General features: G+C 35.2%; 1 protein-coding gene across 9 annotated transcripts in view; it reads left to right on the top strand.

Moving 5' to 3' along the window:
- The window catches only part of AHI1 (Abelson helper integration site 1), a 209,330-nt gene that overhangs the window by 31,173 nt on the left and 163,675 nt on the right, over positions 1-14,482 (top strand). For all 9 annotated transcript variants that reach the window (XM_077144078.1, XM_077144075.1, XM_077144074.1 and 6 more), the window contains exons 10-12: positions 2,608-2,793; positions 3,891-4,043; positions 7,455-7,587. In XM_077144078.1, the coding sequence (XP_077000193.1) occupies positions 2,608-2,793; positions 3,891-4,043; positions 7,455-7,587 (472 nt within the window). The remainder of the gene's footprint in view (positions 1-2,607; positions 2,794-3,890; positions 4,044-7,454; positions 7,588-14,482) is intronic.

The following is a 14,482-nucleotide window of genomic DNA, read 5'->3' as shown; positions in this document are numbered from 1 at the left end:
TGAAAGATGCTTTAAAGAGAATTTTAATTTTATGATTATGCTTTGCCTCTGGTAGTCTTTATTTATGACTTCAAATATAAATTTGAATTATAAAAGGTCTTGAGTAATTAGTTGATTTTCGTATCACCTTATAAAATTTTTACATTCGTTTATTCATCCATTCAACAAATATTTATTAAGTGTGTATGCTGTGCTAGGCACCCTGCAAAATACAGGGCATTTAAAGACAGATTAGACATTTTCCTCCAGTTCAGTCCTTATGTGAACAGATCCACTGACATGATGATGTGCTGTGGAGTGAAATGCTATGAAAACCCCAATGAAGCTCTCAGTCCACAGTGGAAATTGGTTAGAGAGAGGCTTCGAAAGGGGTGCTTATGATGGCCAGGGATCTCCTGGTCCAGTATGCCAGCTATAACTTATTGCCAGTTATGCCTTTTTAAACTCTCTTAGATTGATGTAGAGAAAAAAACAAACAAACAAACCTAAAAACACCCCAGAATATTCACTTTCACATAGTAAACATTGCCATCTTGTGGTCTTGTGAGAAATTGCTTCCATTCCTTATATGCCAGGGTTTGTGCAGACCTGCAATGTTTGCAATAAATGCACTTGGGAACCCTTGTTCACACATATCAGCATACTTCTGCCTCTAACTATATGTAGTGCTTTATCTACTTATCCATCTTATGACACTGGTAGAAATGACAAGAAGTTTCTCTAACCTCACCACCATCTCAATACAGGGTAAGGTGGCCCCTGTGTGCTTCCCCTGTTGTAACACCCGTGTATCCCTTCAGTAGACTGTAAACTCTTTAAAATCACTTGAGCCTTCTTTTTGGCAATTTTTTGAGCACTTTTTGGTCCTTATTTTACCTGATCTCTTTGCATTTAATACAGTACTCTCTTGAAACTCTCTATTTCATAATATCAACAGCTTCTGGTCTATTAATGACACACAAAGTACTCAGTAAATGTCGAGAGAATTAATGATAAAACAGTGACTATGATAATACTATTTTTGAGATATTGGCATGAATCAAATTGAAACTTAAATGTCTTAATACCTAATTCGTTGGTTCCAGAGATATCCTGGATAATTATAAAGTTGTTACAGTGGTTCAGATGAACCCCAAAGTGCCCTTGTTGAGATAGGAGAACTAATTCTCAGCTGTGCCTTGAGTTCTGAGCCACTTTCCATTCTTTTAGAATATATTTGTTACTCTTAAAATATGAAAGAATAAAACGTTATTTATTTTAGCTTACATTAATAAGTTATAACCATAATGGTGGCTTGTTCTTAGTTGTTTAGTCATCCTAAACAACGTACAAGTGTAAACTAAATTGCCTGGTGAATATTAAAACAATTTACGGAAAACATAATTTAGAAGCTGGGAAATATTGCCTTAAAAATCCCTTTTGTTTATGAGTGTATCATTGGGCAGATAGTAGAGTTTACAAAGGGCGTTTAGAGTACTTAATATTTAATGGCTGAATATCTCTATTACTCAATTTGAAACTGTTCTTCACATCTCTGATATTTAACTTTGATCCCATTGTCACCTCCTCAACATATAACCTCCGTTGACCTTAAATCCTTCCCTGGGGGAGTAGAAATATACTTGCCTCCTCCATTTCCTTATTGCTGCATCATTCCTGAACATACTACAGTCTGGGTTTTGCGCCCACTACTAAAACTTCTTCAAAAACAAATCACTGATAACTTTTGTTTGCTAAATTTATTGAACATTTCTCATTTCTTTTTTATTATACTCACCTGCATTTCCTTCATCATTCCCTTGAAAGTCTGTTACCTTGGTTTTTTTCACACCATCATTTCCTGATTTCCCTTTTTATCATTCTTTCCATTTCCTCTAGTCTTGCTCCCAGTGGTCGCTCTACTCCTAATTTGTAGACGACACAAAGATAGCAAAGTCAGGGATAGTTCATGCTTAGAGTTTTTGTCTAGTGAAAAAGGAACTATTTTGAGCTGCGGGGTTTTATTTTTCTCCGTTTATTTAGTTTAAGCAACCATCTTTTTGTTTAATAGATTTTTTTAAATAGCTCTTTTTAAAAAGGTAGACTAAACATTATTGAAAAATGCAGTGAGTGGTACGAACGAGTTTGGTTTTTCTAATCACTCTTTGAAAATGACTTTGACTTTTTAAAGATCATAAATCATAATAAGAATTTACAGTTGAAGATATGGTACTAAATAAAGGGATGATTTGTTTCTGAGTTAAATATATATTTTAATCTTTATCATTACTATTTCAAATGAATGAATGTGTATTGATCACTTCCTTTGCCAAAGAAAAACCTGGCACAGTGATGTAAATACCTTAACAACTGTCTGAAGTTGTACGGATAAAAAGAGATATTGGGAAAATATTTAAAAATTCATTTGGTTACTTTTCGTCAAAAATTCTTTTGGACTGTGCCTATCCAACCATATCAGTTTTCTCTTCCTTTGCTTTATAAATCTGGGGAATTACAGCCTGCCATATTAACTTTTTTTTAAAGTAAGTTTCTGACAGTAAACTATTAGTTTATTGGACACATTTATTTCTTGTGAAGATAACATTTTATTTGAATTCTTATTTTAAGCTTCTAGGAGCCAATGGAAATGTAAACATCAATTCGAAACTTCGCTTACAGCTGTACTACCCGCCTACCAAGCCTCGATCTCAATTAAATGTTGTTGAGGTTTTTGAATGGTGGTCAAAATGTCCAAGAAATCGTTATCCATCAACATTGTATGTAACTGTAAGGGGATTGAAAGTCCCAGAATGTGTAAGTTAATAGTACAGATTAAATGTATATCGTCTGCTGGTGACATTAAGTGGTGGCATAATATGGTTTCCATTTCCAAAAAGATAAGGTCTTTAAAATGATTTCAGTAGATTTCTGGAGTACCTTAGAGATTACATATTAAGCCTGTGAAACCTGATACTTAAAAGATACTTAAAAAAAATTTAAGCACTAAAATGCAGAGTTCATTGTTAGGAATACCAGTTTTAAAAACTTAATGTTAAATGAATGATTCAAAACAGGGGTTGGCAAAAATTTTCTGTAAAGGGGCACACGGTAAATATCTTAGGCTTTATGCTGTATGGTCTCTGCCACAACTACTTAACTTTGCCTTTGTAGCATGAAAGTAGCTACATTGACATATATAGATAAATCAAAGTGAATGGGCAGGGCTGTATTCCAATAAAATTTTATAAAAACAGGCAACAGACCAGATTTAGTCCACTGGCTATACTTTGCAGACCCCTGATTTAAAAGCACATTTTTCTGAATATTATTCAGATAATCAGTAAATAATATTTCTACTGCTATTTTACGTAGACTAAAATTATAAATGATCGTAGGAAAGAATTGGTCCTAAAATGAAATGAAACTTAGCAAATGAGACATTAACCTTTCAGATAAGTTACACATTTTTTAGTTGATACTAAATGTAGTTGATTTGCATAGATTTTAATTTAGTTTAACTCCATTTTTAAGAAATGGAAGATTTAAAAAGTTTTGCATTTCATGATTTTAAAGCCAGAAGTATCATAATATGTCAGTCTCAGCATAATTTCTTTGTTGGTATTGATGAAGAAGCTGAAACAAAGCGACAAATTTAGTAAAACCATTTTGTATACCATTGGAGTCCTATCTTTTTTCCTCTGAACTTTTAAGACTTTTTTTTATAATAGGGCCATAATCTCAGCAGCTTTTATTTTATTTTAGACTAATATTTAGTAGAAATTTTTCTGGATTATATTTGGCAAGCATTTCCATATTGTTTATTTGTTTCAATATTTTGAAAACAATGTGTGCCAGACAGGAGAAAAAGACGAACACAATGTATGAACGTCCTCATTGTCTGTACCTATTAGATGAAACCATCTCACCGCTCTGCGGTGGCTGTGCAGGAGGAGAAAGGCCAGCCAGTGTGTCAGGAGCGTCACTGTGAGACGAATTCAGCAGACTCAGAACCTGGACTAGAAGATTCCAAGGAAGTGGTAAAGTGGAAACGACTGCCTGGGCAGGTGAGGTGTCTCAGAATACTGAATTCATTTAGTTGTTTACTGGTTTTCTTTAAAAACTTTGACAGCTCCTAGGATAACTAGCTTGCTGCATAAAATTACCAGATTATCTTTGTTCTGAACTATGATCTGAGCTTCCCATAATTCTGTTTGACAACTAATAATAGAGTACCTATCATCTGCATTAAACCTCTGTATTAGGTTCTGGATTTGGAGGCCAAGGCAGTAAAAGACAAACAAACAAGCAGATTTCTGATGTCTGTAAGAAAGGTGGCTCCTAGTCTTTACGAATTCTTCAAAGTGTTTACTGTTCCAGGCTTCATCCTGAATCATATATATTTTTTTTATTATTAATTAAAAAAAGAATTAACAAAACAATTAGAAATCATTCCAATCTACATGTACAATCAGTAATTCTTAATAACATCACATAGTTGCATATTCATCATTTCTTAGTACATTTGCATCGATTTAGAAAAAGAAATAAAAAGACAACAGAATAAGAATTAAAACAATAATAGAAAGAAAAAAAAACAAAAAAAACAAAAACAAAAAACCTATACCTCACATGCAGCTTCATTCAGTGTTTTAACATAATTGCATTACAATTGGGTAGTATTGTGCTGTCCATTTCTGAATCATATTTTAATGGAGATACGTACATGCTTATCCTTCTACCACAAGCTGAGCTGCAGTTCAGCTTTTAGTAAGGTTTTCTTATTTGGTTAGCATTTCTTCGAGTGGCCAGAAGAATTACTGATAGAATTTTTTAAATTTCTTACTTGTTTCCATAAAGAGTGGAATGATTCATTGTATGTATCTGAGCCATGACCAGATAACATTTTACCCAAAATCTTAATTTATCCAGGTGTCTAATATATAAATAAGAATGATTATTTTCCTAGACTACTTTGCTTTCTGTGTTTTGCATCATATTGGCTTTCTGTTTGAGGTCACTTTTACTTATACATTAAAAAATCTCTCCATCATAATTAAAATACTGCAAACATCATAATATGGAGAGAATAACTTTTAGACTCTGCCCTTGGGGAACTTCCATGTTAATTGGGGAATTAAGAGAGCAGTTGCGATGTTGTTCACTTTCAGTATGCTTCAGGGAAGTCTTGAGGTAAACTAGGTATGAAAGCAATTGCATAGACCAGCAGTTTTCAAAATGTGGTATGGGCACCCTGGGAGGCCCGGAGGCCCTTTCAGGGAATCTGTGTGGTCACTGCATTTTCATAGTGATTTGAAGATATTATTTGTCCTTTTCACCCTCATTCTCTCACAACTATATGCTGGAGTTTCCTAGAAGCTAAGTGATGTGATATTGCTTCAGCATCCATGCAGAAGCACTTCTGAAAACCCAGCTGTCTTTTATTAAGTTAAATTTCAAGAAGACTTTATAAAACAATTCTATTGTATGCACTTACTTTTCATAATAATGTCACTCTTGTTAGTGTGTAATGTGTTTGTTATAGTTACTTTTAGATGAATTAAGTATTTTTCAAATTCCTCAGTTTTACTTCCTAATATAATTTCAGTTGCTTATGAACAGATAAGTTTTGGGGTCCTCAAAATTTTTTTGACTATAAAGTATCTTGAAACCCAAAGACTTGTGAATGTAAGTAGGTGAATTGGAGTGGTGGAGGCAGAGTTATGAATGGATGGAAAGGGATCTGCTGTATTCATGAAGCACTCAAAAGCTTGGCTGACTGGAAATGAGAGTTTGTTTCCAAGACACAGGGGTGATGATAGATTAGGCCAACGTCATGGTGTCTCATCTGGGAGCCTACTACTTGATTAGGTAGGAATGAGAAACGATGGAAGGTTTCTGGTTAGAAGAAAAGCATAATGTCAGTCACATTTTACGACAACTTAATGCTGACAGTGGCATTCAAGTGGTATTGAAGTAGGAGATATAAGAATTGGGAAAACTTAGTACATGGCAGTAGTAGTCCTTGAGGCAATGAGGGGCTAACCTTGGGATAATGGTAATGAAAATGAAGAGTAAGAGATGAGTATGAGAGCTCGAAGTGACTGACAAGATGTGAGGGACTGGAAAGAGTCAATGCCATTGAGTGCCTTTGTTATCATTATCAGACTTTGATTGTGTGCCCATTCTGGTCAGGGCCCAGTATCAAACCCTGAGCGTTCAATGAAAATGCTAGCATCTTCCATGATTGTAGCCTAGGTGATAGGGCACAGAGCTTCTCTCAACCACATTTCCTAGTCCAGGAGCAGCAAGTGGTTCTAAAACCCCTTCACTTTTCCTCCCAAGTTTTATCCTCTTTTAATCCCTGTCTCCCTTTTCCACATCATCCAGTTGGAGAATGAAAGAAAACGGGAGTGTGGTGACTACCACATTATTGGCACATCATAAATGTCTGCTGAATTTTTCACCCCTCTAGTACCTGCTCAAAACACTACCTCCTACAGTATTGCTAAGTTTTGACCCTGTTTGTGAAAAAAGCTGGTCCTCATCTAGGAAGCAAGCCTTGAACTGTAGTAGTCTTTGACTAAGTCCATCAAGCTGGGCTGGACTCAATGAATAATCCTTATTAATGATTTATAGCTAATCATGATAATCCATAGGATTGCTGTGATGAATGTTTGAAAAGACATCGGTCATTAAGGGCAGCATTCATAAAGCACAGGCCAGTGTATGTTTAAATCAACTTTTTGAATAAGAAATTCAGGAACTAAGGCTCACTGAAGGTTGGAAGAGGTAAAATTAGAACAAATAAAAGTAGTGTTTTCTACAGTAAATATTAATACCTGGAAAACTTTAGTTTCAACTGGTTGCAGCAAATGAAAGTTATGCAGAAATTTTAATAAATAAAATGAATGAAGGAGAAACCCATAAGAGATGATTGCTTAATTTGAAAGTACATTTTGAAAGGCAGCCACAAAGTAAGGTTATTTTGAGAGAAAAAGCCCAAGAATGAGCATGAAAATTCATCCTGGGCCTACTTTAAGCCCTATGGGGCATTTCAGGTCTTAAAACAAGTTTGTGGCCTGAGCAAAAATGATTTATTAGTTACTGTCATGGAAGAAGGATGTGACATGCGTTCTTTTTTTAAATGTGCCATGTAAATACAACATGGGAAGCACAGATTTATTAGAGTATGCCAGATACTGAAACCATTTTTCTACTGATATTTTTAGGTGAACCAAATACTATTTAGACAAAGAGTGCAAATACACTTAATTTTATGGAGAAAACTTTATGGATTCTCTGTTTAGAAAGTAATTTACTGTGTTTTTCATCATTCTAATTACTTGCATTTCTCTTCCTCTATATCATATCAAAGGGAATTTTTAAAAAAAAGCCATTACAGTAATTGAAATTAACAACTAGTTTTTGTGTTTTAATATTTCCTAACTTAAATTTTAATAATACTTCTTTTTTAGGCTTGTCGTATTCCAAACAAGCACCTCTTTTCACTAAATGCAGGAGAACGAGGATGTTTTTGTCTTACTTTCTCCCACAATGGAAGAATATTAGCGGCAGCCTGTGCCAGCCGGGATGGGTATCCAATTATTTGTGAGTAGTAATCCTATCTATTTAATTCAATTGTCATCCAAGTGGAGGACATTCTTTGGTTTTTAAAGTTCATTAATATCTCAATTTGAGCATCCTCCGGTATTGCTAAACTAAAGAAAATAGATTTCTTCAGAATAACTGTTACTAAGTAACAGTTATTCTATAGTAATGTTATATTTTTCTGTATAAGCTCTGCCCCAAAGTAGAACAAGAATGATCACCTGAAGGGCAGTACATTTGTTTTTAACAGAACGCTGGGGCATTTTTGGTAAGCATTTCTATTTAACCATAGACATTTAGAAACATGAAGGATGAATAAGTCTCATGAGGAGTGTTAGCCCAATGTGATTAGTTGCTATCATTGGTAGTTTGAATTTTGAAACCCCCAAATTAGTTATGCTCTAGAACTTTAATATATTTGTTCAGGAGTAACTAGAAGAAGACTCTCATTATGATAGGGAAGTAGGCAGAGAGGCTAAATCCTACCTTCTTAACTTGCCTTTAAAAAAAAGGAAACCATGTTAAAAAGAAAATGATTTTTATAGCTTTAGAGATTTTTTTCTAAAATGAGCATTAGCTTAGTCTTCTAGACTTGACAGCTTTAACTCCTCTCCCTTTTTCCTTGCTCCCCCTGGCAGGGGTAGTCAGCTCTCACGGGCCTTGAACGCTCCATCCTGTGGAACTTTCCTTAGCCACACATAGTTGTTATTCCTTAGCTGGTTCACTCCTGCCTTTTGGTGGGAACTCATAATTGGCTTGATTGGCATTTAGTATATAAATATTCTTTCTAATGAAGTAATGATGGCTTTAAAAAACCAAAATTATTTATGTAACTTGATTATAACTATGCTATTTTTAAAATTTGCTGAAGACCTATGCATCAGGGAAAAAAAAATACATTCTTAGCTAACATACCCCAAAATGTTAATAGTGATTGCTTGCTGTCAAGCAAGAGAAAAATTATTTTCACTTTCTTTTATAATGTTTCACAAATTTTCTTTGATAAACTTTTAATTTATGGTTGAAAACTAGACTTGTTTAAAATGCTATATAGATTTAGACTCTTGTTAAATCTCAAAACACAGAAGAAAAAATACATGAAACTTTCTAGATGGCCATCCAATAAGGTTATATAATTGCTAGTGTTAAAAAAGAATTGTATTTTGATATTATCCTTCTGAGTGGTAAATTTACCCTCCCCAAACTATATTGGCCTAGTGGGTAGGAAATGGCCTATCATTCTTTTTTACATTTTCTTAATTACAAATAATATTCAGCATCTTTTCATGTTATTTGTATGTCTTCCTTGGAGAAAAGTCTTTTCAGAGACTTTGTCCCTTTTTTGGGTTGTTTGTCTTTTTGTTATTCACTTATAAGAGTAGAGTCCTTTGCATATTCCGGATACAAATCCTTTATCAAATAGGTGATTTTCAATATTTTCTTTTATTTGGTGGTTGCCTGTTTTTACTTTCTTGATAGTGTCCTTTGAAGCACAAACGTTTTTAAGTTTGGTGAAGCCCAGTTTATTAATTTTTTCCTCTTTACTTCTTTGTGCTTTTGGTGTCAGTTCTAAGAACACATTGCTAATGCAAGGTCATGAGGTTTTACTTCTATATTTTCTCCTAAGAATTTTATAGTTTTAGCTCTTATCTTTAGGTCTCTGATCCATTTGGGTTAATTTTTGTACATGGTGTGACATAGGAGTCCAACTTCATTCTTTTGCATGTAGATAACCAGTTATCCATATTACCATTTGTTGAAAAGACTGTCTTTTCCCTCATTGAATTGTCTTGACAGCTTTGTTGAAAATCAATTGGCCATAAATGTAAAGGTTTATATCTGACCTCTCAATTAAACTCCAATGACTTATGTATCTGTTCTTATGCTATTATTACAGTGTCTTGATTACTCTAGCTTTGTGTTAGGTTTTGAAATTAGGAACTGTCAGTCTTCCAACTTGGTTCTTTTTCAAGATTGTTTTGACTATACAGGATCCCTTGCAGTTCCATATGAATTTTAGGATTGCCTTGTCACTTTATGCAAAGGAAATCCTACTGAGATTTTGATAGAGATTGTATTGAATCTGTAGATAAATTTTGGGGAATATTACTATCTTCACAATATTAAGTCTTCTAATTCATGAACATGGGTTGTCTTTCCATTTATTTAAGTCCGTTATTTCTTTCAACAATGTTTTCTGGTTTCCAATGTATAACTCATACTTTTAGTTAAATTTAATTTAAGTATTTTTTTTGTGCTATTGCAAATGGAATTATTTTCTTTCTTCTTTTCCAGTTTGGATGCCTTTTATTTCTTTTTGTTGCCTAATTGCCCTGGCTAGAACCTTCAGTACAGTATTGAATAGAAGTGGTGAGAATAAACATACCTGTGTGGTTCCTTATCTTAGAGGGATAGCTTTCATTCTTTTACCGTTAAATATGAGGTGGGATTTTTGTAAATGTCCTTATTAGATTGAGCAAGTTCCCTTGTATTCTTACTTTGTTGAGTATTTTTATCATAATGAGTATTGAATTTTTTTGCTTATGCTTTGGGTGTAAATTCTAAGAAAACATTGTCTAACCTAAGGTCCTGAAGATGCTTCTCTATGTTTCCTTCTAGGAGTTTGCTAGACCTACGTCTTACATTTAAGTCTTTAATCCATTTTGAGTTGATGCTGTGAGGTAGGGGTCCTCTGTTTGTTTTTTCCTTTTTTGCAAAGGAAGATCCAGTTTTCCCAGCACCATTTATTGAAGAGCCCATTCTTTCCCAACTGAATGGCCTTTGCCACCTTTTCTAAAAGCAGTTAGCCATAAATGTGAGGGTTAATTTCTGAGGTCCCAACTCTGTTCCATTAGTATATATGTTTGTTCTTGTCCCAGTATCATGCTGTTTTTTTTTTTTTTTAATTTTTTTATTAATCAAAAAAAAGAAAAGAAATTAACACAACATTTAGAAATCATTCCATTCTACAAATGCACTCAGTAATTCTTAGTATCATCACATGGATGTATGATCATCATTTCTTAGTACATTTGCATCGATTTAGGAAAAGAACTAGCAAAACAGCAGAAAAAGATATAGAATGTTAATATAGAGAAGAGAATTAAAATAATACTACTACTAATATATATATATATATATATACATAAAAAGGAAAAAGAAAAAAAACAAAAACAAAAGATACAAACACACAAACAAACAAACAAAAAACCATATTTCAGGTGCAGCTTCATTCAGTGTTCCAACCTAGTTACATTACACTTAGGTATTATTGTGCTGTTCATTTTTGAGTTTTTGTATCTAGTCCTGTTGCACAGTCTGTATCCCTTCAGCTCCAATTACCCATTATCTTACCCTGTTTCTAACTCCTGCTGGTCTCTGTTACCAATGATATATTCCAAGCTGATTCTCGAATGTCGGTTCACATCAGTGGGACCTTACAGTATTTGTCCTTTAGTTTTGGGCTAGACTCACTCAGCATAATGTTCTCTCGGTCCATCCATGTTATTACATGCTTCATAAGTTTAGTCTGTCTTAAAGCTGCATAATATTCCATCGTAGGTATACGCCACAGTTTGTTTAGCCACTCGTCTGTTGATGAACATTTTGGCTGTTTCCATCTCTTTGCAATTGTAGATAATGCTGCTATAAACACTGGTGTGCAAATGTCCGTCTGTGTCTTTGCCCTTAAGTCCCTTGAGTAGATACGTAACAGTGGTATTGCTGGGTCGTAATCCATTCTGCCATTCTATGTCTTTTGATTGGGAAATTCAGTCCATTAACTTTTAGTATTATTACTGTTTGGATAATATTTTCCTCTACCATTTTGGCTTTTGTATTATATATATCATATCTGATTTTCCTTCTTTCTACACTTTACTCCATACCTCTCTCTTCTGTCTTTTCGTATCTGACTCTAGTGCTCCCTTTAGTATTTCTTGCAGAGCTGGTCTCTTGGTCACAAATTCTCTCAGTGACTTTTTGTCTAGAAATGTTTTAATTTCTCCTTCATTTTTGAAGGACAATTTTGCTGGATATAGGAGTCTTGGTTGGCAGTTTTTCTCTTTTAGTAATTTAAATATATCATCCCACTGTCTTCTAGCTTCCATGGTTTCTGCTGAGAAATCTACACATAGTCTTATTGGGTTTCCCTTGTATGTGACAGATTGTTTTTCTCTTGCTGCTTTCAAGATCCTCTCTTTCTCTTTGACCTCTGACATTCTAACTAGTAAGTGTCTTGGAGAACGCCTATTTGGGTCTATTCTCTTTGGGGTGCGCTGCACTTCTTGGATCTGCAAATTTAGGTCTTTCATAAGAGTTGGGAAATTTTCAGTGATAATTTCTTCCATTAGTTTTTCTCCTCCTTTTCCCTTCTCTTCTCCTTCTGGGACACCCACAACACGTATATTTGTGCGGTTCATATTGTCCTTGAGTTCCCTGATCCCCTGCTCAAGTTTTTCCATTCTTTTCCCTATAGTTTCTGTTTCTTTTTGGAATTCAGATGTTCCATCCTCCAGTTCACTAATTGTAGCTTCTGTCTCTTTTGATCTACCATTGTAGGTATCCATTGTTTTTTCCATTTTTTCTTCTTTGTCCTTCACTCCCATAAGTTCTGTGATTTGTTTTTTCAGATTTTCTATTTCTTCTTTTTGTTCAGCCCATGTCTTCTTCATGTCCTCCCTCAATTTATTGATTTGGTTTTTGAAGAGTTTTTCCATTTCTGTTCGTATATTCAGCATTAGTTGTCTCAGCTCCTGTATCTCATTTGAACTATTGGTTTGTTCCTTTGACTGGGCCATATCTTCAATTTTCCGAGCGTCATCCATTATTTTCTGCTGGTGTCTGGGCATTTGATCAGATTTCCCTGGGTGTGGGACCCAGCTGGTTGAAAGCTTTTTCTGTGAAATCTCTGGGCTCTGTTTTTCTTTTCCTGCCCAGTAGGTGGCGCTCATGGCGCTCATCTGTCTGCACGGCAGTCGGCCCGGGAAACCGCGCGTGGAGGCAGGGGTCGCTGGCCGCCGCGGCTTGGGAGAGTGCCGGTCCTAATTGCCCAGCTGGCCCGAAACGCCAAGCGTGACGGGAGGGCCCCGCTATCCAACGTTCCCAGTCAGACCGGGGAGCCACGTGCGTGGAGGGGACCCCAGTCGCCAGCCGCCCCGGCCGGGAAAACACGCGCCCCTCGGGTATCTCACCGCAGCAGATTCTCCCTGCCCGTTCAGCTGTTCCAGAATGGAGTACGCTGTCTTTTTGGTCTCTGTCGTGACTCTGGGAGCTGTTTCGTATTGTTTCTGTTTCTTTAGTTGCTTTTCTGGAGGAGGAACTAAGACCCGCGCGTCTTACTAAGCCGCCATCTTCTCCGGAAGTCTCCTATCATGCTGTTTTGATTACTTTGACTTTGTAATAAATTTTAAGATCAGGAAGTGTGAGCCTTCTAACTTCATGCTTCTTTTTCAAGATGGCTATAGATATTCAGGGCCTCTTACCCTTCCATATAAATTTGATGATTGGCTTTTCCATTTCTGCAAAGAAGCTTGTGGTAATTTTGATTGGGATTGCATTGAATACATAAATTGCTTTGGGTAGTATTGGCAACTGAGCAATATTTAGTCTTCCAGTCAATGAACATATAATATCCTTCTATTTATTTAGGTCTTCTTTAATTACTTTTAGCAATATGTTGTACATTTCTGTGCATAAGACCTTTAAATCCTTGGTTAGATTTATTCCTAGATATTTGATTCTTTTAGTTGTTATAGTGAATGGAGTTTTTTCTTTCTTCATTGCTTGTGCATAGAAACACTGTTGATTTGGGGGTGTTGATCTTGTACCTCACCACTGTGCTGACTTCATTTATTATCTCTACGAGCTTTGTTGTGGGTTTTTTTTAGGATTTTCTGTATATAGTATCATATCATCCACAACTCATGAAAGTTTTACTTCTTACTTTCAAGTTTGGATGCCTCCTATTTCTTTTTCTTGCCAGTTTGCTCTGACAATAACTTCCAGTAAAATATCGAATAACAGTGTTGACAATAGACATCCTGGTCCTGTTCCTGAACTTAGAGAGAAAGCTTTCAGTCTTTCACCAATGAGTTTGGTATTAGTTGTGGGCTTTTCACATATGCCCTTTGTTATGCTGAAGAAGTTTCCTTCTGTTCCTAGTGTTCTAAATGTTTTTATCAAGAAAGGGTGCTTTATTTTGTCAGATGCCTTTTCTGAATCAATTGAGATGACCATGTGTTTTTTTACCCTCTTCATATTAAGTGATTGATTTTCTTATGTTGAACTAACCATGCATACCGGGGATAAATCCCACTTGATCTTGGTGCGTAACTCTTTTAATGTGCTGTTGTTCAATTCTGTTCGTTAGTATTTTGTTGAGGATTTTTCCATCTACATTCGTAGTTTTCTTTTCTTGTGGTATCTTTATCCAGCTTTGTATAAGGGTGATGTTGTCCTTGGTGAATGAGGTAAGGAGTATTCCCTTCTCTTCAATGTTTTTGAAAAGTTTTTACAGAATTGGAGTTAAGTCTTCTTGGAATGTTTGGTAGACTTCCTCTGTGAAGCCATCTGGTCCTGGGCTTTTCTTTGTTGACAGGTTTTTGATTATCAGTACAATATTTTTACTAGTAATTGGTTTGTTAAGATCTTCTATTTTTTCTTGAGTCAGTGTAAGTAGTTTGTGTTTCTAAGAATTTGTTCATTTCATCTAGGTTACCTAATTTATTGGCATACAGTTGTTAACAGTATCCGCTGAAAGTCCTTTTTATTTCAGTGGGGTCAGTAGAAATATCCCCCTTCCCATTTCTGATTTTTGTTATTTCTTTCTTTCTTTTTCTTTGTCAGTGTAACTAAAGGGTTGTAGATTTTGTTTATCTTTTCAAAGAATCAACTT

Source organism: Tamandua tetradactyla, chromosome 25 (genome assembly GCF_023851605.1).
Source record: "Tamandua tetradactyla isolate mTamTet1 chromosome 25, mTamTet1.pri, whole genome shotgun sequence".
NCBI classification, from domain to species: domain Eukaryota; kingdom Metazoa; phylum Chordata; class Mammalia; order Pilosa; family Myrmecophagidae; genus Tamandua; species Tamandua tetradactyla.
Note: the sequence above shows the minus strand (reverse complement) of the source record. Positions and strands in the feature narration are given on the sequence as shown.